We start from the raw sequence: 25,764 nt of genomic DNA on the forward strand, positions 1-25,764 counted from the left end.
TTACCTGTATAAAAGACCTAGGAGACAAAAATCTTTCTGATTGAGAGGGGATCAAATACTTATTTCATTAAAATGCAAATCAATTTATAAAATGTTTGACATGCATTTTTCTGGATTTTTTTGTTGTTATTCTGTCTCACACTGTTCAAATAAACCTCCCATTAAAATTATAGACTGAATTTCTTTGCCAGTGGGCAAAAAAATATATTTTTCCCTCACTGTAAATGCTTCCTGACTATGGATTTACTCTCCTTCTGTCCTGACAATATCTTTTTTCTGACTTAAATTTTCTTTTGTCTTCAATGTCGGTTGTACCCCCAACCGCTTACATTAGATATTTGACTGAAATTAACATATATATTTTTTAAGTTGTTCTTTGGGACACCACAGATTGCTTGGACACAGCACTCAGCCGATAGATAGAACAACAATAACTAATTAACAAGGGATCCTCATTGTCTGACCTGTCATTTTGGGAAGTGAGGTCAATAATACAGTGCTTAAAACACTCAGGGAACACCTTAAATCACCCCCTTTGGGTCTCAATGAAGGAAATATATTAAAGGTCAAAATATATACTGTACATTGTGTAATTTGTTGAGAAAAAGAATGACGTAACAACGGTCAATGGAACCCAAAATCACAGTGAAAATCAAAGTAGACAATTAAAATCACAGGCTGTTCCAACTTGTGTGAATTTCATCACAGCAACTCATAATGTGACTCAGTAGTGTGTATGACCCCCATGTGCCTGTATTCACACCCGACAACATCTGGGCATGCACCTGATGAGACAGTGGATGGTGTCTTGGGGGATCTCCCAGACCAGGATCAGGGCATCAGTGAGCTCCTGGACAGTTTGTGGCGCTACTTGGTGGTGTCGGATGAACCAATTCATAACGTCCCAGAGGTTCACAATTGGATTCAGGTCTGGAGAACATGAAGGCCAGTCAATGGCATCCATGCCTTTGTCATCCAGGAACTGCCTACACACTTGGGCCACGAAGCCGGGCATTATTCTGCACCAGGAGCAACCCAGGGCCCACTTCGCCTGTGTATGCTCTGACGATGGGTCTGAGGATTTCACGTGGAGGTCTGTGTGACCCTCCAAGGATATGCCTTCCCAGACCTTCACTGACCTTACCGCCGCCATGTTACGGGCAGCATAACGTTCACCACGGCATCTCCAGACTCATTCATGTCTGTCACGTGCTCAGTGAGAACCTGCTCTCATCTGTGAAGAGAACGGGTGCCAGTGGGGGACCTGCCAATTCCGGTGATTTCTGGCGAATGCCAATCGAGCTGCGTGGTGCTGGGCTGATGCCCTTCTACGGCTCAGTCCAGCTCTCTTTGTATAACATCCCGTCTCCTGGTAGCTCCTCCATCCTCTTGAGATTGTACTTGGAGACACAGCAAAACTTCTTGCAACGGCATGTATGGATGTGCCATTCTGGAGGAGCTGGACTACCTGCGCAAACTGAATGGGCTGCAGGTACCACCTCATGCTACCAGTAGTGACAAGGACACTAGCAAAATGCAAAACTAGAGAAGAATCAGTCAGGAAGGATAAGAAAGCAATCTGTGGCCACCACCTGCAAAACCATTCCCTCTGTCCAGTGCACCTGTTGTCACTTTCATTTGCACCAAAACAGGTGACACTGTTTCACAATTGCTTATGCTTCCTAATCTGACAGATTGATATCCCTGAAATGTAACTGACTTGGTGTTATATTGTGATGATTATGTATTCCCTTATGATTCCCTCCCTGATTTCAGTGTGCTCAGTTGTAGAGATGGTTTCAGCATGATCATCAGGCTTAAACCTTAAAAATAAGTTAAGCATACGGCTGGAAGTTTGGATCTCAATAAAGGAGTTGACTTTAATCCCATTTTCTTATGTTTTGAGAATGTATTTGACGTTTTTTTTTTTATCTCGATCAACAATAACGCCAAATATAGGGCATAAAAATACTTTGACAAAATTAAGACTGAAAACTGAACGGAAACCGGAAAGTGTCACTCGGTGTACAGATTCAGCGTGCTCGTTTCAAATCTGTAGTACAGGCAAGGACGAGCACGAGAAGCGGTACCGTCGAGAAACTTCAATCTGCAAATCAATATTGTACGTAGAATATTTGGTAATCTCTTATCCTTCTATATTCCAAAAAAAATACATTAAATGATTGATATTCCAATATTTGTTGACATTACCTAAAAGGAAAGCGCTGTGATTTGAATGTAAATAGTTTAGCTAGCATTAAGTAGCTAGTTTGGAAGCTAACACATTGCCCATTTCAGCTAGCGTGGTAGCAAACTAGCTAATTCGCTATAACGAGAGCACATCGAATCCCCGGGCCACAGTCAGTGTATCTAGCAAATTCAACATCAAACTAATGTAGAGTTATACTGATGGCATTTAGATAATTATTTAAAAAAAAAAGTTAATTATCTAGCTAGCTATCAGCTAACCCGCGACAAGTTTGCCGGCAGCAAGACTGATTCTGAAAGTGTTTAACTAGCTAGTTAACTACAGGCAGCTAATTTGGCTAACATTAGAAGCCATGTTTCTAGCAACTTATACTATTTAGTAAATGTGTTCTGTTATTGAGTTGGTGTTGTTTGCCATGCTCAATCGAAGAATATAACTGAAAAGCATTTGACAGATACTGTACGTATTGACTTCTAAAACTAGCCTAGTCGTTAAACTAGTAGTGGTGTTGAGGCCGCATAGTTGGCCCTGGTATCCTGCGGCTTTTGTGGATGGTCAACCCGAGGACTGCGGTTGTGAGAGAGGCCAGTTTAGTGTCTTTCATCGGACAACACTAGTAAACTAGCTAGTTATTATTAGCCAGGAATTTAGATTTTTTTCGTAACTACAGTAACGTTAGTGTGATCGTAGGAATCAACTGCTTAATCACAGCCAATGCTTCGTTAGATTTTTAGGTAAAAATATAAACTAGCTAGCAAGAAAAATGTCAGTAAAATATTTTTAGTGAAGAAACACACCTGCTAACATGTTTACTATTGTAAGTGTTGGAGTTTCGTAGTTGGCTTGTTAGTAGTGTGTTGTGGACGAAAATGTGTTTCATGTCTCACCCAGTTCGAGGACCACTACTTTAGCTATGTTGCAGCATGGTGTCGAGAGGCAACCGGTAGCGTGGGATGGGTGAGGGGGATTAGGATGGTTAAGCCGGGTCATCAGGAGATGTGCTCGTTTTATGTGCAAAAATCCATTAATCAAATTTTAAGTCGATCACCCAAAACCTGTATTTGTTACTTTGTTTACCCGGCATTATAGACTGGTTTCCGGGTGGAAGCGAGCACAGGTCCTGGCAAGGAGGAGTTTTTTTTTTTTAGTTTTTAAAGGCCTCTTTTTTTTTCTGCCTAGTTCTTATTAAGCGCGTGGCTCCCCTTCCGTCGCAGAATGCAACTGAATTCTACACAATTAGTGAGCATATGGCTTTAGTCTGGCGGACGGTATTTTAATCATAATATCCCTAAATGTTCACTGGGAAACCAGCTAAAAGAGCACGTGTGGCATTTTGTTAGCTTGCGTCTGAAATTGTTTTAGTTTTTGGCCATATTTCATCAATCCCACCAGCTCAAATCACAAGAATAGTCTGTTAATAACTAACCAATTAATTAAATGATGGAAGTCAGTCAGCCTTATCCCCAATATTACACTAACGGCACCCGGTAAACTGGAAGGGAATCACTGGTAATAGGGTGCTATGTTGGACGCAGCCTAGTCATGCAGAGTTCTCATTACAAAACTGTAAATTTTTTAGATAGACTGCCTGAATAGGATGCACACATAACTCCTGATTTAATCATTGTGTTTATTCATAATGTCCTACCCAGTGGTCTCTTATTTTTATACTGTCTGCTCTTGTCGAATGCTGACAGTCCCTCTGCTAAGATAACTGCCTTAAAGGGGTGTCAAACACTATAAAACTTTGGCAGGTAGCATACTTAATATCTTTTAATGTCAAACCGTATTGAAATTCTAATAGATTTACATGTGCAGTTATTTCTTTTGACTGTGTCCAACATTTGTATAATAAAACAAGTGGGTTAGAAGGGCAGCATTTGTTTGATGTCTGTACTCTATTATTCCTATTTTCCTTTTGCATTCATAGACCAGTAATTGAGAACTAGACCAGTCAGCCTTACGGTGGTAACTGATTGTGTTTGTCTTGTGCCTGTGCAGGATGGAGTGGCAGCCGGATGAACAGGGACTCCAGCAAGTCCTTCAGCTCCTCAAGGACTCCCAGTCTCCCAACACAGCCACACAGAGGGCCGTGCAACAAGTATCCTCTTCATGTCCAAACAGGGACTGGTGGCTGGCTGGGGGGTGGGTGGGGTTAGAATCCCCTGGGACCCATATGGAGGGGTTAGCTCTTATGGTCTGTGTGCTACTATGGTTACAGTCTTGTGTAGTTGAGTTTGCAGTGGTTGCATTCTTGTGGCCTTGATGCATACAAATGTTGACACTGATTTAAGTCAGTTTGACTGTTCTGCTCTCTGGGAATGATGCACACTTCATAACTCCTGACTGTTAATGATGGTGTTAGTATTCATACTGTCTGATCCAGAGACCTCTCATACTTCTGTAATTTGCCTGGCCCTGTAAACTGCTTTTGTTAGTGGCTCCTATAGCATAATTTACTTAAAACTGTTCAATATTACAACCTTCACCAAAGGGATAGTAACTGTTTTTGTAGATTTAGAATAATTCGAATTCTGAAATAAGCTCCTTGCTATATAGGACCTTTACACAATGCAGGTTGCAGTGAGTGTACTGTAGTTGTTTGAGTTCTATGTTGTGCTGTCTTATTGTGCTTAACCATGTCCCCAGAAACTTGAACAGCTTAACCAGTTCCCTGACTTCAACAACTATCTCATCTTTGTTCTTACAAGACTGAAAACTGAAGGTAAGAGTCCTCTAGTCCACTGTTATTTCTATGCTTTACGTGAGTCTTCTGTAGTTTGAGTTGTTAAGGGTGTACGAAACATTTAACCGATAATGAACTTGTGTTGGAAGGGTTCAGATACTCCCCCCGCTCTGTCTGTTTTCATGTGCTTGATGTCGAATGAACACTGCCCTGCTGTCTTTGGCTTGATCCTCTAATACCCATTCCAGATTAGTGCTAGGAGATCTGCATTTTGTAGCACTTCTTAAACCATAAAGATAAAAATCTGTCCTGTCTTTGATTGTTTATGCTAATACACGATTCAGAACATATTTGGGGGATTTTGTCATCTCTATGAACTACTTGGTCAATATTCAACCTTTTTCTTCTGGCCTTGTTATTGGAGGGTTTCTAGACTGCTAATTGTGTCATTTGAGAAGCACATTGCTGTGGCTGTTGTGTGTCGCTCTTCTTTACCCCTGTGACCTAATCATTCCTTCCTTTTATGTCTTTGTCACTTCCTATCTTGTCTTTCTTTTCACACAATTTACTCATCTTTTTTTATTTCCCTCCCTCTTGTCTCTCCCTTCCTCATTCCGTCTCCACCTCCCTCCAGATGAGCCAACTCGCTCTCTAAGTGGTTTGATCCTGAAAAACAATGTGAAAGCCCACTACCAGAACTTCCCCGCGGCCGTGGCTGACTTCATCAAGCAGGAATGCCTCAACAATATTGGCGATCCATCGCCCCTCATCCGTGCTACTATTGGTGAGTCAATTGTGGCCTCTCTTTTTGTTATCTTCATTATGGGGTGAGTTTTTTTTTTTGGGTTTGTCTTTGTGTTCATGACCTGACTTCATGGAAATGGTTGTCCGGTTGGGGCCTTAGTATGGCTCATTTTCATGCCATCCTCTATTTAAGTCTTCATGTCGTTCCTCTGACTATCTTGCTGCCTGGATATGATGACATTCTGTAGAACTCCTGACTGTTAATGATGGTGTTAGTATTCATACTGTCTGATCCAGAGGTAACATTCCAGTTCCAGATGAGTAGAAACAATGTTGTTGAAGCCTTCAGGACCTGTCCACAACTTCCGTCTCATTTGGTGCAGTCGTTTGCATTGCCTTCTGTTGTGCAGAGATTTCTTTTCTTTAGGACCAATGGAATGTTTTAAAATGTGCAAACTCAGCCCACCGTTTCACTGGTCCCAGTGAGAACAGCAATGTACCAGAGAGTGGTACATGAGAGTACTGTGTCGAACCACCCTGTAAGAGTCATGCTTCTTATCTATCTTCCTTCTCTCAGGCATCCTGATCACCACAATCAGCTCCAAAGGGGAGCTGCAGACGTGGCCAGAGCTGCTGCCTCAGCTCTGTAACCTGCTCAACTCTGAGGACTATAACACCTGTGAGGTCAGGAGCCACCGATTGCACACTGAAAGCACTTGCACCATTCTTTTTCTCCAGTCTCCTATTCTGTCTTTCTCAAGTACGCGTTATGAATTATTCCGTATAGACGAAAACTTTGCTGGCTAAAACCGTCAGTATCTCCATTATATTAAGCCTGAAATAAAATCGTTTACGGTGGATTTTTGAAGTACTCATCCGTGTGTGCGTTTTGGGTCAGGATAGACAAACACATTTGCTGGCTACAACATACAGAAGTTACGTTATAGTAAGCCTTAACTAAAACTGTGTACAGTTATATTGCGACTGTTTCTGGCATGGAAAAGTTTTTCTTCAGTCTCTCTAGCAATTGCTCAATTCTTATGATTATTCCTAGGAAGTAAGTCAATACTAATAAGCCTATTACTGGCTAATAAGTTGTTATAACGGCCAGTGGCAAAAGCAATACAGTTCATAGACGCTATGGTGGAGGTAAACTTAATAAACGTTAGTCCGTTTAACACAATCCTCAATGGAGTCTAGCGATTGCTGAAATGTGTAATGCTGTGGTGTAGTTGTAAATGACAGTGCTTCTCATGTAGAAGACCTAAGTTCAAATCTATTGAGAGAAACAACATTTATTTATTATTTCTGGTAGATTGCACGATTCCCTCGTCTTTTCACTTGATGAAAAAGTTTATCCTCGTCTTTATTGATGGTTATTGTTTAAATGTAATTCACAAATGAAAGAAAAAAAGTATGTTGTTTTGCCGTGAAAGAAAAAAATTATTATGCCATGAAATGAAATGGCTCTGGCAGACTCTCTAGCAATTGCTCAATTCTTATGACTATTCCAGTAAGTTAGTAGATACCAGTAAAGCTATTTACTGGCTAATAACATACATAGACACTATTTGTGGTGGAGGTAAACTTCGAAAAGAAACGTTAGTCAGTTTAACTGTCTCTTCCCCCATTTCTTCTGTCTGGATATGATGTAGAAAACCTCAACAGTGACTACCAGTGATGTTTGTTGTATTCATACTGTCTGATCCAGACCCTACAGCCTGTTGACCCTTTCATTCATCAATTGTTGCTCCAGGTTTGACTCTGTGCCTTTTCTCTCTCTCTCAGGGCTCGTTTGGTGCCCTACAGAAGATCTGCGAGGACTCGTCTGAGCTGTTGGACAGTGACGCACTCAACCGCCCGCTTAACATCATGATCCCCAAGTTCCTGCAGTTCTTCAAGCACTGCAGCCCCAAGATCAGGTCGGTCAGGACGGTGCTCTTCTGTACCTTTTTGGTTAGCCTGATCCCACGTATGTTGGTATTGTCTTGGCAACAACACAGATTCTGGAGTAGGTTACCTCCAGACTCATGGCGCATTTCTCTCTGCCTCTAGGTCTCATGCCATTGCCTGTGTAAATCAGTTCATCATTGGCAGAGCCCAGGCCCTGATGGATAATATTGACACCTTCATAGAGGTAAGCACTAGGACACTCGTTTTTGCATACGTCCAAATACTCTGATCAGATTATTTCATTTAACCATTCCAGTTACTCTCTTATGGTGTTGACATTAGAGGTGCCTGATCTGTTCCTCTGGATATGATGCATAACAACTCAGCAATGATTGACAGTGATGGTTGTTGTATTCATACTGTCTGATCCAGATCTGCAGCCCCTTAGACTACAAACACGTCCATTATCCAGGCAGTGGCCATCTCTGATGTTGTTCTCTGGTCCCACCATTTCCTTCTCTTGCACTATCCATCTGTCACTCAGAGCCTGTTTGCGCTGGCTGCAGACGAGGATTCCGAGGTGAGGAAGAACGTGTGCCGGGCTCTTGTCATGCTCCTGGAGGTCCGCATTGACCGGCTCATCCCTCACATGCATAGCATCATACAGGTAAAAGCTCCACCACTCTGACTAAACCAGTTGGTGTACACAGAACTAGCATCTCCTCAATCCCTGTCACTGCTTCCACATACACAAGACATTCCGTTGATGAAACCCATTTGTTTTCCTTCCAACCAATTGACGTGCTTGATATTGTAACGGCACATACTTAGCCAGTCTCACCTTTGTTTATTTATGAGTTATTGTGTCTCCGGTGAGACTACTATAGGGACCGCAATTCAACTGTCCAATCAGCCTGCCTGACACTAATGTCAAACCTCCTTAGCCAATTCAAACCCCTTATGCTGCCATGTCTCTTCCCTCTAGTACATGCTGCAGCGCACTCAGGACCCTGATGAGAATGTGTCTCTGGAGGCCTGTGAGTTCTGGCTCACCCTGGCTGAGCAGCCCATCTGCAAGGAGGTGCTCTCTGGACACCTGGTGCAGTGAGTAATCCAAAATTAGATGGTTGAATAGTTCTTGCTCTCTGGACACCTGGTGCAGTGAGTAATCCAAAATTAGATGGTTGAATAGTTCTTGCTCTCTGGACAACTGGTGCAGTGAGTAATCCAAAACTAGATGGTTGAATAGTTCTTTCTCTGTTTATAGAGGGTCCAAACAAGTCAGATCCATCATAGTAATTCTTTTTTAATCCAAAGCCAACTGACTTTTTCTCAGACTTGGCAATTTTGAACCAGTTGGTAATCTCAACTGTCTCAAAGAACGATGGCCCCTAAAACCATGTACTCCTATGAACTCCACTCTGGCCTGCCCATGAGAGGATGTGCCTGGGCCCAGTGTTGCCCTGGGTTTCATCCTAAGTTCTTTCATTTCAAGTCACTGTGCTTAAACAGCTTATTGCTCAATTTGTGTGATTTTTACGGTATCTGTACCAACTCTTAGCAAAAACATTTTGTTTGAAAGGGGCTTTATAAAGTACATTTGGTTTTAGTCCATCCTTCCAACATTAGAACAAATGAAAATAATTTAAATAACTTTTTCCAACAAATTGTGCCCCCAATGGGTCTAGCGGTCTAAGTCACTTCCTCTCCGTGGATTATTGTGGTCAGGTGTTAGAATTATGATAAAATATTAAGTGTACTTTTTTAAAATGGTGGTTGTACTCCCACAATGAGATAAAGATCCCCAATCCCTTTCCCACATATTTGATACTGTGCATATTTAATCAGTTATTAGTATCTGGAATTTAACACTGCAGAGATTGATTTACAATGGGAAGATTTCTTGACCAACAGTGCCTTTTCTTTCTGTTTAATTCATTCTCCTACAGGCTTATTCCCATCCTGGTGAATGGTATGAAGTACTCCGAGATTGACATCATTCTGCTAAAAGTGAGCATCTGGGTGTTAATGGAGATATCCACTTATTTCCCATGAAAACAGATAATTTCGACTGTCTGGCAAAATGGAACATGAGTTTCTTATTGCATAGCAAAAGCTTTAGGTACAAATGTGGCAGTGTAATGCCCACAGCACCCTGGCCAACCCACAGTAGAATTCCCTCTTTTCCAGGCCCGCTTTGCCTCATGTTATAGCCCTCTGTTTGTAGAAGCCAGGCAGTTACTTTTGCTGCATTTCAGTTAATGTGGGTTGGGGGTTCTCATTGTGAAAAGCTGTTTGTAGGAAGTACATTTTGGCAGGAATGGTCTGTATGATGTTGATGTGGCCCTGAACTAATTCAACTGAATCAAGTTGGTAATTAGTTAAGTTGATTCAGGTGTGATAGCTTTGGCATGCATTCAATACAAGGAATGACTGGGGTCCCTAGAAGAAGTTTGAGAACCACTGTTCTACAACATGCTTTTTACAATGAAATCCTTCCTGAACTGAAACTGGCATTAAGAACTACATTTAAAAAAAATTAGGACACAATCTTCGCCAGAGTGGATTACACTAATTACTTTAAAATGGTTTAAGTTGGTCAACTGTGGGAATTCAATCACTTTCCTCTGTGGGACACCTGCAAACCTGAAGCTGTTTTAACTCTTGAAATACCACCATGCATGTGAACAAAACAATATAAATGGCTAAGAAGAATAACAACCTGGGGGGATTTGTTTCCTTTGGGAAGACTTATGTGCAGCACTTTTAAAAATGAATCTTTCATTGCTCCACTTACTGTTAGGCTACAGCAAGGAAGGTCTGTAGCTGCAGTTCCAAGTGCGGTCAGATAGATATGTCATCTTTCTTTGACTCCAGGGCGATGTGGAGGAAGATGAAGCTGTGCCGGACAGTGAACAGGACATCAAGCCTCGCTTCCACAAGTCACGCACAGTCACCCTTCAGCATGAGGGAGGTGAAGGGGAGGAAGGAGAGGACATTGATGAAGACGACGATGATGATGACGATACGTTATCTGACTGGAACCTGCGTAAGTTTCACATGATTTCCAGAGCAACTTAATTCACATTTTACTGTGTTTTCAGTTTTGCTTATTGAGAAATTATTAATTCATAACTGTTTTCAAACAGTTTTGTTTCATGATATAGTTTTATTTTTATTTTTTTATCACGGCAAACAATGGAAGTACTAACAGTGAGAGTCAATTAAGCTGTGTTGAGGACTTCTCCCCTCTGGATTAATGAATGTCTAGTTTAGCCAAGCTGATTAGCATCGTTTGTGGCTGTAGTGGATATCTGGCCAGTTGTAATTATGCCATTAGCTAGCATTAGCTAGTGTCTGGAATTAGTTTTTTGAGACCCTTGGTGTTCTTTAGTCACCTAGGTGAATTTCTTCTGCCAAATGGTTGCAAAATGTTTAGTAAAACAGTTTCAATTAGATACATTTTCTCTTCTGTTTGACACAATGTTATGCAAATACATTTTTGTTTTTAAGGAATGAATACACTCCCACTGAAAAATGCACATTTAAAGGGGACAATTGCAGTGTACCTGATTATTTTATATAGCATCAGCTTTGTGGCAAGGGCACTTCTGGTTTGCTTTGTTGAGCTTACCTTTCTGTTAGCTAGCTCTTAAAGTATTTTCTCTCAACATTATCTTTAAACGGAATGGTTGTTCTTACCTAAGTTGTACTACTGGCCCTTTCTAAAGAAGACCAGTGCACACTCTTGTAAATACAAATACATCCTTAATATTGTTAAGGATTCATATTTTCAAGAATGTGCACTTGTTAAAATGTTATTGAGACCTTTCATTAAAAATATATCATAATTATAAGATGGCTAGCTGATGTTTGCTATGAAGGGATCTAAGGTTACCTGCTCAAGTTGAAAACATTTTTAAAGCAAGCAGATTGACGGCACAACCTGAACCTGGTCAACCTGTACACATCTTCCTCTTACATTGCCTCTGGTGTGCTCGTACAAGCATGGCTTTGAATCTGGCCCATTGGTCTTCCTCTCTTCTATATTTTATAATTGCCCAATTCCATAAAGCATCTTGAACAAATATGATGAATACATCTTAATAGTATGAATCAATTTAAATGAATATAACATCAAAGCATTTTAACTGGGATCTCATAAGTGGCTCCCTCAGAAATATTAGTGACTACCAGGGCTGTAGATTAATAGGAGTGATGGCCATTTCAGGCTTAATAAGCGTTATTTTATTAGCAGGATATAACGCTGGCAGCACTCAGATTTTCTTTATCACAATAAAAGCCATAATTGAAATGTATAAGGCAATATAGTTAACAATCTGTGAAATAAAACAGACAAGAATAACATTGGAACGGACATTAAACATAAAATGTACAGACTAGATTAACTGTATTACCGTATATATTTCAATGATGGCTTTTATTTTGAAAAAAAATCTGATTTAGGACTGCTAGCAAATAACGGTAATGGAGCCTCGAATGGCCATCACTAATTATTAGAGCGGATGGTGTCTGCTTTGTCTTCACATCAATCCATTTTGTATACTCGCTAAAGCAGCATGATGTACATTTGATTGTAATTCCAACTAGGCAATTAGGTTACATGTTGTCACAAACTAAATTTGTATGTGATCTGTACCATTTCTTTTTTAGCCAGGATCAGAGGCTTCTTACCAACCAAACTGTACACTGATCCACTTGACTGTTTTGGCTCTCTAAAGTGAATACTAGCATCAGTGGTGCTCCTGTTGTCACTGGCAGTGGAGATATTCACGTTTACAGATGTGCTAGAAATGGGAAAGACCACATGCCAATATAGTCAAAATTATGCTTGGCTATAAAAAGGACATTGCCTTGGCATTTTCTGTCTTTGGGTGTTGGCTCATTGAGCCCAAACCAAAAAAAATTACTTTTTGCTGGGATCTTGGGTAATTCTTAAACTGTTTATACGAATTGCTGTGTCATTGGTTTCGGAATAGTTCACCCAAATGCTTTAGTATTTTGTGTAAGGAAATGTAGTTTGCAAGCAAAACACTTTCAGTAAAGAGCAAACACTTGATACCTTTTGCATAAAATTTTGGAGTAGCCTCTTGGGTTGTGTTTTAACATGACGGGGCGTATTGGAAAATGTTATATTGCCACAGGGAGCCTTCAAACCACTACAGCTTAATTTTGGAGGTATGGCTACTGGAGACCTGTTCTATGGAATAGAATGGAAAGGATCTTTTTAAAGGTCTGTCCTTCTATAATTCTAGGTAAGTGTTCGGCAGCGGCGCTGGATGTGCTGGCTAATGTCTTTCGGGATGAGCTGCTGCCCCACTTGCTGCCCCTTCTCAAAGGCCTTCTCTTCCATCCTGACTGGGTGATCAAGGAGTCTGGCATCCTGGTGCTGGGGGCCATTGCTGAGGGTAAGGACTATTCCGTCACACACCGTTTATATTTAAGTCAATCCTCCTGCTTATCTCTTGCTCAGTCACATTGTATACTGTACACTATGGGCAAGCCAAATTTGTTATATTGAATATCCTTGAATAATCAATCTATATTTTATTGACTTTGGTTAGAATTCTTGTGAAAACCAGTCAGTAAAAGCGGGAGGTGGATGCCTGCAGCGTGTCAAGAGTATCAGAATGAAGTTATATTTTTGTACCTGGCAATGCAGGTGCTTGCTGATGTGTATGAGCATCAACCAGTCTGGTTTGTTACATTGCTTGACCCTTCTAGGCCTCTTAAAGGGGAATTTCACCCATTTCTGAATTTGACAGTTTACCCCTACAGTTTTTTGGATTGGAGAAAATTATCACGTTGAGTCATTACCAAGCATTGTCCAGAATATCTAAACTCTTTTGGATACTTTAGCAAAATACTGTATACTATGTTTTGCACTGTATTTTAAATTCACGTTTACAAGATTTTTACACCAGAAATATGTAAATATGGATTTATGGGACAGCAGTGTGAGGAGATCATAATACTCCCTTTCTCCTAGGCTGTATGCAGGGCATGGTACCCTACCTCCCGGAGCTCATCCCACACCTCATCCAGTGTCTGTGTGACAAGAAAGCACTGGTGCGCTCTATTGCCTGCTGGACCTTGTCACGCTATGCTCACTGGGTGGTCAGCCAGCCCCCCGATTCCCACCTTAAACCCCTCATGACGGAGCTGCTCAAGCGGATCCTGGATGGCAACAAGAGGGTACAGGAGGCTGCGTGCAGGTGTGTGTGTTGGTGTGTCTTTCACATTTGGATCAGGAATGTGATTCGGTCCGGGGGGGAGATTTTTCACATTTTTAGGGATGTATCCAGAGTGACTCGCATTAGCAGTAACGGGTAAGCATGTTGCACGGCTAAACGTGTCAACTTGTTAAATCAGGAGTTCAAACCAGCAAGCTTTCCATTACTGCCTAGATTAAGCCAGCCTCATGTGATGGAAAACATGGAACCACATATGGGACCCTAGTTCACAGAAACACCCATTTGCAGTGTCAAATGTGGTCCTGTTGTGTATGACCTATAGAGGGCAATGTCTACAAACCACTTTCTTCACACAACTTTATCCATGGCTCTGTAATCTATCATCTAGCCAGGCTAGACTGTTGCTGCAGTTACAATTTTATGAAGGAACCTTATTTTTATACTTATTAAATGATTGCAATTAAGTTGACTACTAAAGTATTGAATAATTTGTTTGTGTTGTATGGATGACTGTGTGCACGGAGGCCATTCTCCAGTCCTCATCCTCTCTAATCCATCCCTGACCCTTTGTCCTTTGGGTCTTCAGTGCATTTGCCACCCTAGAGGAAGAAGCTTGCACTGAGCTGGTGCCCTACCTCAGCTTTATCCTGGACACACTGGTGTTCGCCTTTGGCAAGTACCAGCACAAGAACTTGCTCATTCTCTACGACGCCATTGGAACGCTCGCTGATTCTGTAGGACATCATCTGAACCAGCCGGTGAGTCTGGACATGTTTTTGTCTTCCTGACTCTTTGCTTGAACTTTGTCAGCTTTGTGGCTCAACATTGTCTATTTGCATTTTTAATTGTGTTATCTAGATTGTTGTCGCTACTTCACAACCTTGACATAGTTGCCTCTCCTCTTGTCCATGATGAATTCTAAACAGACATTCGAGATCTGAATCAACCATGTAGATGTATTTTAGAGTCTGAGACTTTTCTAGTGAGAGAAGGCACACTTTTGAGACATGCGATCTGCATTTTGTTAAACCAAATATTATTGTTGAGGTTTGGTATACAACATTGTCACCTTAAGACCCAGCTATTATATGACCTTCCTGTGTGCTGTGACTCCCCTACAGGAGTACATTCAGAAGTTGATGCCTCCCCTTATTGCTAAATGGAATGAGCTAAAGGATGAGGACAAGGACCTCTTCCCACTCCTTGAGGTGAGGGACAAACCGAAGGGGTGAAATTATAAGCAAATGGTTAAGTGGCTGCTTTTCTTGGAGTCTTTTAGTTCATGTGCAGTGATCTGAAATGCTGGAACGCTAGTCCTACTGTTCTGCTGGTGGTGGTTGATTTTTAAATGAAATCCAACCCTGAAATGAAACACTTGCATGATTTTAGGATAACATTTGCATCATCTCATTAGAAAATAGATATTTTTTTCCCCGTCTGGAATCCAAGCTGATACTTTTGGATTTGCCTTTTAAAATGACTTAACATAAATTGTTGTACAACATTATATAGCGGAACTCTGGTTTCAGGTTGAAGAAGTGGATTTGGTCTGGTGTGGGGGCTTATCAGTTCACTTACTAAAGAGTCTCTTTAACATCCATTCAAAGAAGTGAAAGCACACTTGAGAGCCAAGAAGACCACTAAACCCGTGTGTCCCTGTGCTCCTCAGTGTCTGTCGTCGGTGGCCACAGCCCTGCAGAGTGGCTTCCTGCCCTACTGTGAGCCGGTCTACCAGCGCTGTGTCACCCTGGTCCAGAAGACCCTTGCTCAGGCTATGGTACGTTTAGTCTTCAACAAACGTCACTGTCAGGCCACGATACCATACACAATGTAATTAAAAATGTAATGATAGAGTGATTTGATTGGTCTAAAGATGCTAGCAAAGCTTTAAGTGTTCTAGTGCTGTTAAAGTTCATCTTTAGTATAAAGCTGAAAATAAGTTTCATTGGAAAGCAATTCAGCTTGGTGCTTCTGCTTTTCGTGTTCTCTATTTTGCGTACTAATGAACTCCAAGGCTACACGAAAACACCGGCGGGTTTGTTTTGAATGGTCGAGGGGCCCTGTGCTGCTGGATGTTTTACATAAGGAACAGGCATTATTCCAACATACAAATATTAGTGTTTAAGTCATATCGCCCAGCTCTAGCTAGGAAAGTGCGTTACCTCTTAAAGTGGAAAACGTTTTAATATTCTAGAGACCGAAATATCCCTTTAACATTAGTTGGCTTTGGTAGAAGCTCGATGTTGGCACGAGTACAGTAGCCTACATTTGAGAAACGGCACCCTGACATTTGAAGAACGGCGCACCAACCTCTGTTACTCTTTGCAGATGTACAACCAGCACCCAGACCAGTACGAGGCCCCAGACAAGGACTTTATGATCGTGGCCCTTGACCTGCTCAGTGGCCTGGCCGAGGGCCTGGGGGGCAGCGTGGAACAGCTGGTGGCCCGGAGCAACATTATGACCCTGCTATTCCAGTGCATGCAGGTACACTGGGGCATTTTTGTCTACCAGACTGATAAAAAATTGGTGGTTTTTAGTGTTCATTTAAATGTGTTTGATCTCTAAAGCATAGCTGGAAGCATTTGCATTTTGCACATCTGTGTGTTTGTGTATGTTTTTGACTGTGTTGTTCATCCAGGACCCGATGCCAGAAGTGAGGCAGAGCTCCTTTGCTCTGCTGGGAGACTTGACCAAGGCCTGCTTCCCACATGTCAAACCCTGTATCGGTGAGCCATCTGCGGGTGTGTTGTTGTGTGATTGAGACGGTTTGTTTTTGGATACTGTTTATACTACATATCCCTTTGTCTCCCCTCCAGCTGAGTTCATGCCGATCCTGGGCCTGAACCTGAACCCAGAGTTCATCTCTGTGTGTAACAATGCCACCTGGGCCATTGGAGAGATTGCCATGCAAATGGGTGAGTGGCTGTTTGCACTCTGGCCTGACTAAATTCTGGTTCCTCCACAACCACTACAAAGAAGACATTTTACAAGTGTTTAGGTTACTTTCAGAATGAGTAACTATGTCCAAGAGAAATTGTAATCCATTGTTGAGTTTACTGTAAACAGCCACTGTAAACAACTGTGTACTTTAGCCCCACAGCAAAGAATCCATGGATAATTACTGTAGACACCTGAAATCCAGCAAATATTCTTTAGCCAAATTAAGTATAAAAAAAATGTTTCTGAGATCAATTACAAGCACAAAAGAGTGAATAACGTTATGTAAAAATCTGTCAATTCCCCTTTAAATGCAATCCTCTTGCTGTCCTTTCCTGTCTCACTTCCCTTCCCTGTTTCTCATACTTTCACAATAAAACATGAAGCGTACACATTTGCACACGTGAACAATCCTATCAGATCTTTTGATGTTATCTTGTACAGATGTTGGAAATCTGTGATGTTCTATGTAGAATTCAAACGTTGAGTGTGTCTGACTGAGGTTGATCGTTGGCCCTGTTCGTTATGGTGTTCTATTGATTGGAATTTTGACTTTTTTACTCTCGTTGTTCCGATTGTCGGTCTGAGTGTAGTGATGGCCGCTTATGAATCCTGCCCGTGAGCTGGCTTTAGAATGTATTAATGGCAGCAATTTAAATTCAATTATTTGATTGAACCAGTCGCTCAAAAAAAGGAGTCCTGACTCATCAAATGAATTGTTCAAGCTGGAATTGACTGGTGTGTGCTTGATGGTTTGGTACCATATGCATGAAGTGTCTAGTCTGCCTGCTGGAAGACTTAACCACTTACTTACAGTGTGTCGGTGTGTTTTGAAATGATATTTGTAGCTATCTCCGACAGACATGATTTGCTGCTGTTGCTATAACCCTCAAATTCAATGACCCTCTCAGGAGTTGGCAATTCTCCCACAACTACAGTCTAATTCTATTTAACTCTTGCAATGAGGCCTGCAGGTGTGTGCAAGCATGGCAGAGCAACCAGCAGTAGTACAGTGTAGTGACTGTGTGCTATACTATCTCTACAGGCAGAACTGACAAGAAGGAGGAAGGAGATTGCTCAGGTGAGCTAGGGGAACCAAGCCTTAAAACAGTGTCAGTTTTGAGAAATAAGATCGTAAAATCACAAGCCATTTTTTTAAGCAACACTAATAGATTTTCAGTTTCCATGTTGGTGATTTATAGTGGCATTATTTACTCTGAATGACATTAGCACTTGAAGAAATGACATAGGGCTTTCAAATTTCTTGTAATTAGGAGGACATGAATTTCCAACTGGAAATCCTCCAAACAGCTTTTCTGAAAAGGAAAGTTTAGTTTTTTTGGGAGGCAGCTTCTCCTGGGAGCTATTGTTTTTAAAACAATTCCTTAATTCTACATAATTGACTGTTTTCTTTGGTGCCTGTAGGATCTGACATGCAGCCTTATGTAGGACTGGTCCTCAACAACCTGGTGGAGATCATTAACAGACCCAACACACCCAAGACCCTCCTGGAGAACACAGGTATGTAAAAAGCATGCCAGCTCACACATCCACCCATTAGTATACATAAACAGACACTGGAATTAATCTCTTGTATTAGAATGTGTTAAGCTAATCTTTAGTCCACACATATCTTTGAATTGCCAGGAACCTCATGATACAGTATCAGGACACATCCAGTATCAGGTGCTAATATCTGTACTGCGATTTGATATGCCAAACATTGCTATCGATATGTTTGCTGCAGTTGGACAAGAGGATCATGAGAATAGTTTTGATCAGTCATGGAGGCTAGTGCAAAAACATTATAATTTCCCAAATTGTAATAAATGTTAAACAAGTTTTGGGGTAGATACAACAAACTAGTATAAACTATATTGTGGAATTTGCCAAAAAATATTATACATTTCAGGAAAACTATGTTCTAGAGTTCGACCAATTCATCAGGGCTAGACAATTTAATTAAGTCCAAATTCAGGTTTCCAAAATTGTCTTTCATCAACATCCTTGTTCACCTTGTGTTGTACATTGTTAGTGTGTCTTGAAATTATATTTGTAGCCAACTCTGACATGATTTGCTACTGTTGCCATAACCCTCAAATTCAATGACCCCCCTCAGGAGAATCAGTGTATTCGGAAAAGATTCAGGCACCTTAACTTTTTCCACATTTTGTGGATTTTTTGTGTGCTGTGGGTTGTTTGTCCTGTTGGAAAGTTATCTTTTTCCCCTGAGGTCCTGAGTGCCCCGGAGCAGATTTTTATCAAGGATCTGTCTGTACTTTGCTCCATCCATCTTTCCCTTGATACTGACTAGTCTTCCAGTTCCTGCCGCTGAAAAACATCCCCACAGCATTATGCTGCCACCACTGTGGAGCATCACCTTAGGACTGGTATTGACTGTGATGAGCATGGTTTGCTCCAGACATGACGCTTGGCCATCAGACCAGATGGTCAGAGTCCTAAGGGGTCTTGTTCCAATGTTCCCATCTTTTAGTACATTTTTACCTTTTAATTGTTATCAGGTAAATGTTTTTTTTTTCCCCCATTAAATGTAGACCTGTCTGTGTAGGCCAATTCCCACATGTAAACTGTTAGAGTATGTGACTAACAGCTTTAACACTGATGCTTTGTGTTAGAACAACCCTGTTCTTAATGATACACAATTAATCGCTCGCCCCCTTTCTTTCTTTTGGGACAGCCATTACGATCGGCAGGCTTGGGTACGTGTGTCCACAGGAGGTGGCTCCCATGCTGCAGCAGTTTATCAGGCCCTGGTGCACATCGCTGAGAAACATCCGGGACAACGAGGAGAAGGACTCGGCATTCCGTGGAATCTGCATGATGATTGGAGTCAACCCTGGTGGAGTGGTTCAGGTGAGCGCAGTATACTGGCACCTGTCGCTTCCAGACTTTGGATACTGTTCAACCCAAATATTTATCATTACTTTTTATAGTTGCTCTCGGCATGTCTTGCCCCAATGCATTGTTGCCTCTCCAATTGTCTATGATGAATTCTAAATAGACATTCGAAACCTGAATCACCCGTGTGGATGTATTTTAGACTCTGAGACTGCTCTGGTGAGAGAGAGCACACTCCCCAAACTCCCAGTGTATTTGGTGGCATTACATTATTGGATCCAAACAAACAGTAAGGTCTTGCGGATGAATGGCTGTTGAACATTGCTTTCTCTTCAGGACTTCATCTTCTTTTGTGATGCGGTGGCCTCCTGGGTTAGTCCTAAGGATGATCTGAGAGACATGTTCTACAAGGTAATCACCTAGACTTAAACCTGGACCATGTACTCGTTCATGTACTCTGTCTTGATCTTTAAAAACAACAACTAAGTGTATTGGCCACACCCTGTGATGATCTTTATTTACAGACATTTGAAATCTGAATACATTGTGGATATTCTATACTCTGAGACGTGTGGCGCTGCGCATGAGGAAAAGCAAAGATAATGACTTGGCTTCAGGTCAACTGTGTACATCACATTTGAATCTATTGACTGAGATGTCTGATGTTGGTTTGTAGATCCTCCATGGCTTCAAGGACCAGGTGGGTGAGGAAAACTGGCAGCAGTTCTCAGAACAGTTCCCCCCTTTGCTGAAGGAAAGGCTGTCGGCCTGCTATGGCGTGTAGCCCCCCCTCACCGACACAGGACATGCCTGTCAGGTATGAACTTTTGGCAGAACACAACCTGGACCAGCTTACCTTGCTCTAATCAGTGTGTTAGATGCACTCCCATTAATGCGTACCAGAGTAAAATCAAGTCTCACTCCGGTTGTCTTTTCTGTTTTTCCTCTTCTACTCCATCCTGTTCTTCCTGCCCCTCTCTTTCCCACTACGTACCCTACTCCAGGTTTAATCTTCGGGAGGGTTACTGGGAAACTCATCCATCTGTGTTATTGCACTGCCCTTATCGTGGGGGGGAGAGGAGAGCGACTGCGATTGGCCTGGCCGTGGCTCCTGTCCAATCAGACTACAAGCCTCGCAACCCTGTGTGTCTGTGGGTGGGTGGGAGGGTTTCTGGGAGGGAAAACTGGGGAGAAAAACTCTGGATTTCAAATGCCAAACTTCAATCCAACGACACAGTCTCAACCGAAACCACAGGGATCCTGTAGGAGGGGGAGGGGGGGGAGGAAAAGTATAGGCAGTGGCCGGTTACGAACGGCCTCCGATCCGTTCCAATAACTCTTTAAATGGAGAAGACCTGTGTTGGGAGGGGTGGCAGCAGCTGCAGAAAATTGAGTAAAGGAGAAATCTCGAAACTAGCCCAGGAGCCACAGTTTATAAACACATAATAGGTAGACTGGAACACTTAAGACTTAGTTCAGGCAGGGATGGTAGTTCGCCTTGCACAATGTCCAATCAGTGCAGACGCACATTTGCATACATTCTACAATAGGCATTTGATAATCTATACGAAGGCTGTAGACGGGATAGAGATGAAGTGCTAACGTTTTATAATAGCCGCCCCCGGTGCTAGCCTCAGCGGTGAAGGCATTATGCTTTTCATCGTAATAACGGGGGGAGTTCTAGAAGACTAATTGCACCTTTACTACACAAACGTTCATCAACAGTACAGTATCATACTGCTTCATATTTGGTCTTAACTTCATAAAATCTGTATATTCAACCGATCTTCCACTTCCCTTGGTTGCTGATTTATTTTTTTTGTTTCATTTTATTTTCACCCTCTAAAAAAGACTACTTTAAATGTAGTCACTTATTTCCTTTCCCATCCTTACCTCAACAGACAAGATCCTTCCAGGAATTATTTACCTTAGTGCTGAAACGTCATATTTTCCTTTTTACTACTAGTTCAGATAAGGGAATTATTGGTTTGCATGGAAATGAATCACCTCTTGTCATTGGGTGTGTGTGTCATTGGGTGTGAGAAGTTGTTTTTTACATTAAAATACCCTGGTAGTAGGCTTATCGTTCTATGGTAACAAAACATTGTACGTACCTTCTGTTGTTACCAGACTCCCTCGTCACTCAATCTAACAAATAGAGGACAGGTGAATTTTAGTGTCAAAATCCAGTAATGACAACATAATTCAGAGGTGCAAGGTTGAATTGATCTCATAGAAGAATTAGTCACTGCAACCCATTATACTGTAGTAAAGATAATATTCTGTTTTGCTGCTACTGCTTCTTTGGTATTTATAGTATTTACAATAGACTCATTCAAAACAGCCATACGGCGTCCCTAAGAACTTTATGAAAATTGAGTTGTTCGTTCTTATTGATATTATGCACTTTTTTGTAAACATTTAGAATTTCACTTCACTGATACAGTAAATATACCAATCTTATGGTATAGGCTTTGTCAAAGGTTTTTAGGACTTTTATGGGTTGCTAAGGTAAAGTAAAACACGATATACTGACTATTGTATAGCAAAGGTATGCTGTTAAGTGTTTAGGTAAGACAAATGCATCTATTCACGTTAGGTTAATAAAACATCATCCAATCAAATGGATGGAATAGATTTGAAGAACAAGCCCATAGATTTATAGGGGAAGGACTGACAGACATCAAGTACATTAGGCCTACATCCCACCAATATTTCCAGTGAGTCCTGATAGACTCTTCTAGCCCATTCTATGAACTGTCAAAAATAATGCAAGTATGTAGTGGGGTCCTCGTTGATGACTAAAGAAAAACCTAGAGATAATCTGAATTGGTCTCCATGTTTTCTCTCTCCTGGCCTCTTCCTCAAAATCCATTGAAACAAATGATGGGGGTGGGTGTCAAGGAAGTGCAGTTAATTTCAACTGTCCCCTGGTCTTGGCCGTCTATCTATCTTGGTTATGCGTCACGTCCATGGTCCTGAACAAATTTAAGCTGCATGTTTTCTAAATTGTTAGCGTTTTAATAGACCGCTCTCACGACAGAGCGATCCATGTCCTTCTTGGGGGCAGCCGTTAACAGCTACGCCAGTGGCAACGAAACCACGCAAGCTGTGATTAAAATCAGTGGCTGGCAGCTTTAAAGTCAGTCTGGGAGACATTTTGAAAATCAGGCTAAAACTGGCGTTAGTTTAGTTAGTGGTCGTGGACATTTGCTGTTTTCAAAGCCTGTTGAGACCATGTAGGTTTATTATATTATACTGATCTTAATTATCTTAATTTTCCCTGAGTTTAAATATGTACTTTATAATATCGGTGAGGCATTGTCTGGCTCCATCTTTTTTTTTTCTCAGTGTCTGAAGGTCTGCCATGTCAAACTATTTTGTTGAATGTCTGTTGTGTGTGTGCGCCACTTCGACTGAAATGTACACCGGCCCTCCACCAAGGTGATGTTATGGACATGTAGCTAACACCTGAGATATTGTTGAGACCCTGGGTATAATCAACACTTGCTTGTAATATTTTACCATTTCAGTTTCTGATTGCGGTTCAGATCTCTTTCCAAGCTTTGCTGGTTTTATAGCTCGTCAATAATGAAACTATTGAAGTCTTTACCTTAAGCCGCACACTTAATAGATGGTCAGAATGTGAAAACTGCCTTAAGAACTAGGCGCTTCTGTGAAACTATTATTTCAAGTACGGTGTATATATTTATTTTTGTTGATCCATGTAACATGGATTTTAACACAAACCACTGATTAGTGGCAGATTTGACAGTATTTTAAATCTATACAAATTTTTGTAAACTGCTTCCACCCTTAGAGGGTGACACTTTAATCATATGATAAATGGGTAAAATGATAGGCAAGTGTTGATGGATGGGTATCTGGTCCACCATCAAGGTTGCGAGTGGGCTAGGTGTGCACAGAATCTAATGAACCAATGTGAGACTAGTCCTGTCGGGAAGAGGTGAATTAAAAGTAGTTTTCTTTTTTATTTTATTGCGAAGATAAACCACCTTGAATCGTAGTAGCAAAACGGGCGAAAAAAGATTATTCTCAAATTAAACTGTTGGGGTATTTCTTTTACTTTTTGTTAAAAAATTTTTTGGCTTATGAGATGTTTATTTAATTCATTTTTTTTATTTATGTTTATTTTTTTTCAATGAGAATTTTTAAGATTTTGTTTTTGTGCCGAAAACGTGCAAAGTTCTTTTTTAGACTTTAAAAGTTTTTTCCCTGTAATGTTCTTTTTATTTAAAGATTTTTTTTCGTTGTTTTATAGCGGACTATTTGAATTTGTCACATTTAATGTAAAGTGATTGGGCTGAGCTTGGGGCATAACTGGGGGAAGAAGGGAAGAATTGTGAAAGCTCCAGTGTAATTTTGATTCAATCTGAAATCAGTCTTTACGAATGAATTTAATGTAGTACCAGTATTTTTTTTCTCAACTGTGGTGCAGGTGGGATGTTAAGTGATGTATCACTTTATTTTACTTTTTTGAATGGGGAATTAAAAAGTTTTCTATCAAGCTGGAAAATGACTGCTGTTTTCATTTAAATGTGTAAATTTGGTTGACTTTGCAAGGTGAATGTTGGAAAAATTATACCAAATGTTAAATCGAGCATGTTATCGATCAACTCTCGACAACCTGACCATCCTTGATCAAGCAGGAAGTTCAGTCTTATAATTTAGTGATGTGCAAGGTGCAAATCTGAGAAGGTTTAACCGTGTTAAAACCAAGTTATATGAAGTTTAAACCATTGTCAAAATGGATCCTGTGCTGCCTACACACTCTGGCCACATGAGGCCAAGCATTGTCCTGCACCAGGAGGAACCAAGGGCCCACTGCACCAGCGTTAGGTCTGACAATGGGTCTGAGGATTTCATACCGATACCTAACAGCAGTCAGGGCACCGTTGGCTGGCACGTGGAGGTCTGTGTGACCCTCCAAGGATGTGCCTCCCCAGACCATCAATGACCCACCACCAAACCGGTCATGATGGATGATATTGCAGGCAACATAACATTCACCACGGCGTCTCCAGACTCATGTCTGTCATACTCAGTGTGAACCTCCTTTCATCTGTGAAGAGATTGGGGCGCCTATGTCGGATCTGCCAATTCTGGTGTTCTCTGGTGAATGTCAGTGGAACTGCATGGTGCTGGGCCGTGAGCACAGATCCCACTAGAGGACGTCTGGCCCTCATGCCACCCACATCGAGTCTGTTTCTGACTTTGGTCAGAAACATGCACACCAGTAGCTTGCTGGAGGTCTTCTTGTAGGGCTCTGGCAGTGCTCCTCCTGCTCCTCCTTGTACAAAGGAGTAGATACCGGTCCTGCTGCTGGGTTCTACGACCCTGTCCAGCTCCCGTTGTAATGACCTGTCTCCTGGGGCATTTTTTTTGTAAAACCTCATGTTTTGTTGAATTCTACATGGGGATTTCCAACCAGCAGAAGACAATGCCTTGAAGAATGAGAGAATATCCCATTCATCTACATCTCTTGCCAACAAATCCAAACACCCTTTCCAGATTCGGAAGTCAACAGGAATTGGATACAGGTGTCAGTGAGACTTCCTGCTGCAGACTGCATAATTTTTCTCAAGTAGGACTGGTTCAGAAGAATAACATGCTCTGGACTCATGGGTGAACTCAGAAGGAGCTTGCTGAATATTGTCTTGTGATCACTCTGCTGTGATTTCCGCCTCCCGTAAAAGTAGGGCTGACCTGTGAAAACAATGCTCACAGGTGGCAAGGGGGCCAAGAGGCGTCCGATTAAAGTCCCAAAGGTCCTGGATTCTAATCCCAACCGCCAGTTAACCTTAATTGATCCTCTTTTAACCGCCCCCCCCCCCCCCAGTTGTTGCTGTAAAAAAGAAAATTCTGGTTAAATAACATTAAACTAATAGTAATAATAATGAACCAGAACAAAACAACAGGGTTTCACCAGTGCACTGTTGAAACACTGAAAAATGCTCTGCCCTTCCTGCAGTCAGAAGCAGCCATGACAATTCTGTCATTAGTCACTTTGAATGCTTGGTGACATAGTACTTCAGAATCTTGATCTCCTACGCGTTCCCTTTTTTCAAGAGTGTATATAAGGTAATATGACTTTTTGGGTTTTCCAGATGACTACTAAAAGGTAGCTGTCTGAAGTTGGGTAAACAGTGATGTCAGTAAACTTTGTGTTCCTGTTTTCCCAAATACTGATACTGGAG

General features: G+C 41.5%; 1 protein-coding gene and 4 non-coding genes across 7 annotated transcripts; all 5 read left to right on the forward strand.

Moving 5' to 3' along the window:
* Nucleotides 1-2,019: 2,019 nt before the first annotated feature.
* Nucleotides 2,020-24,083, forward strand: LOC105013145 (transportin-2). 3 transcript variants are annotated; one of them, XM_010874477.5, is made up of 25 exons: nucleotides 2,020-2,122; nucleotides 4,211-4,310; nucleotides 4,859-4,934; nucleotides 5,530-5,679; nucleotides 6,217-6,323; nucleotides 7,428-7,561; nucleotides 7,695-7,776; nucleotides 8,077-8,199; nucleotides 8,518-8,636; nucleotides 9,482-9,542; nucleotides 10,410-10,581; nucleotides 12,809-12,961; nucleotides 13,543-13,768; nucleotides 14,334-14,505; nucleotides 14,869-14,955; nucleotides 15,417-15,524; nucleotides 16,076-16,234; nucleotides 16,389-16,476; nucleotides 16,567-16,665; nucleotides 17,733-17,768; nucleotides 18,113-18,208; nucleotides 19,386-19,561; nucleotides 19,883-19,957; nucleotides 20,223-20,363; nucleotides 20,551-24,083. In XM_010874477.5, exons 2-24 carry the CDS (start codon nucleotides 4,212-4,214, stop codon nucleotides 20,328-20,330), a joined length of 2,706 nt encoding a protein of 901 aa, XP_010872779.2. In that variant the 5' UTR covers nucleotides 2,020-2,122; nucleotide 4,211; the 3' UTR covers nucleotides 20,331-20,363; nucleotides 20,551-24,083. The 3 variants fall into 3 exon arrangements, with proteins under 3 accessions (XP_010872779.2, XP_010872780.2, XP_010872778.2); XM_010874476.5 differs by having other exon boundaries at nucleotides 2,057-2,138; XM_010874478.5 differs by lacking the exon at nucleotides 17,733-17,768.
* Nucleotides 4,525-4,595, forward strand: LOC114840446. Its single transcript, XR_003782640.1, has one exon. It is a non-coding gene; the product is annotated as a small nucleolar RNA SNORD41 (small nucleolar RNA).
* LOC114840444 lies at nucleotides 5,865-5,936 on the forward strand. The gene has a single exon (XR_003782638.2). It is a non-coding gene; the product is annotated as a small nucleolar RNA SNORD41 (small nucleolar RNA).
* Nucleotides 7,280-7,350, forward strand: LOC114840445. Its single transcript, XR_003782639.2, has one exon. It is a non-coding gene; the product is annotated as a small nucleolar RNA SNORD41 (small nucleolar RNA).
* LOC114840447 lies at nucleotides 7,894-7,964 on the forward strand. Its single transcript, XR_003782641.2, has one exon. It is a non-coding gene; the product is annotated as a small nucleolar RNA SNORD41 (small nucleolar RNA).
* Nucleotides 24,084-25,764: the final 1,681 nt, after the last annotated feature.

The sequence above is a fragment of the Esox lucius genome, chromosome 11, assembly GCF_011004845.1.
Source record: "Esox lucius isolate fEsoLuc1 chromosome 11, fEsoLuc1.pri, whole genome shotgun sequence".
NCBI classification, from domain to species: domain Eukaryota; kingdom Metazoa; phylum Chordata; class Actinopteri; order Esociformes; family Esocidae; genus Esox; species Esox lucius.

What these genes read in the sequence shown, in the direction of transcription:
- LOC105013145 (XM_010874477.5), top strand. Translation starts at nt 4,212, where the DNA reads ATGGAGTGGCAGCCGGATGAACAGGGACTCCAGCAAGTCCTTCAGCTC. An exon ending in TTGACATCATTCTGCTAAAA is followed by an intron (nt 9,543 to 10,409) that starts GTGAGCATCTGG and finishes CTTTGACTCCAG; the next exon opens with GGCGATGTGGAGGAAGATGA. An exon ending in AGACCCTTGCTCAGGCTATG is followed by an intron (nt 15,525 to 16,075) that starts GTACGTTTAGTC and finishes TACTCTTTGCAG; the next exon opens with ATGTACAACCAGCACCCAGA.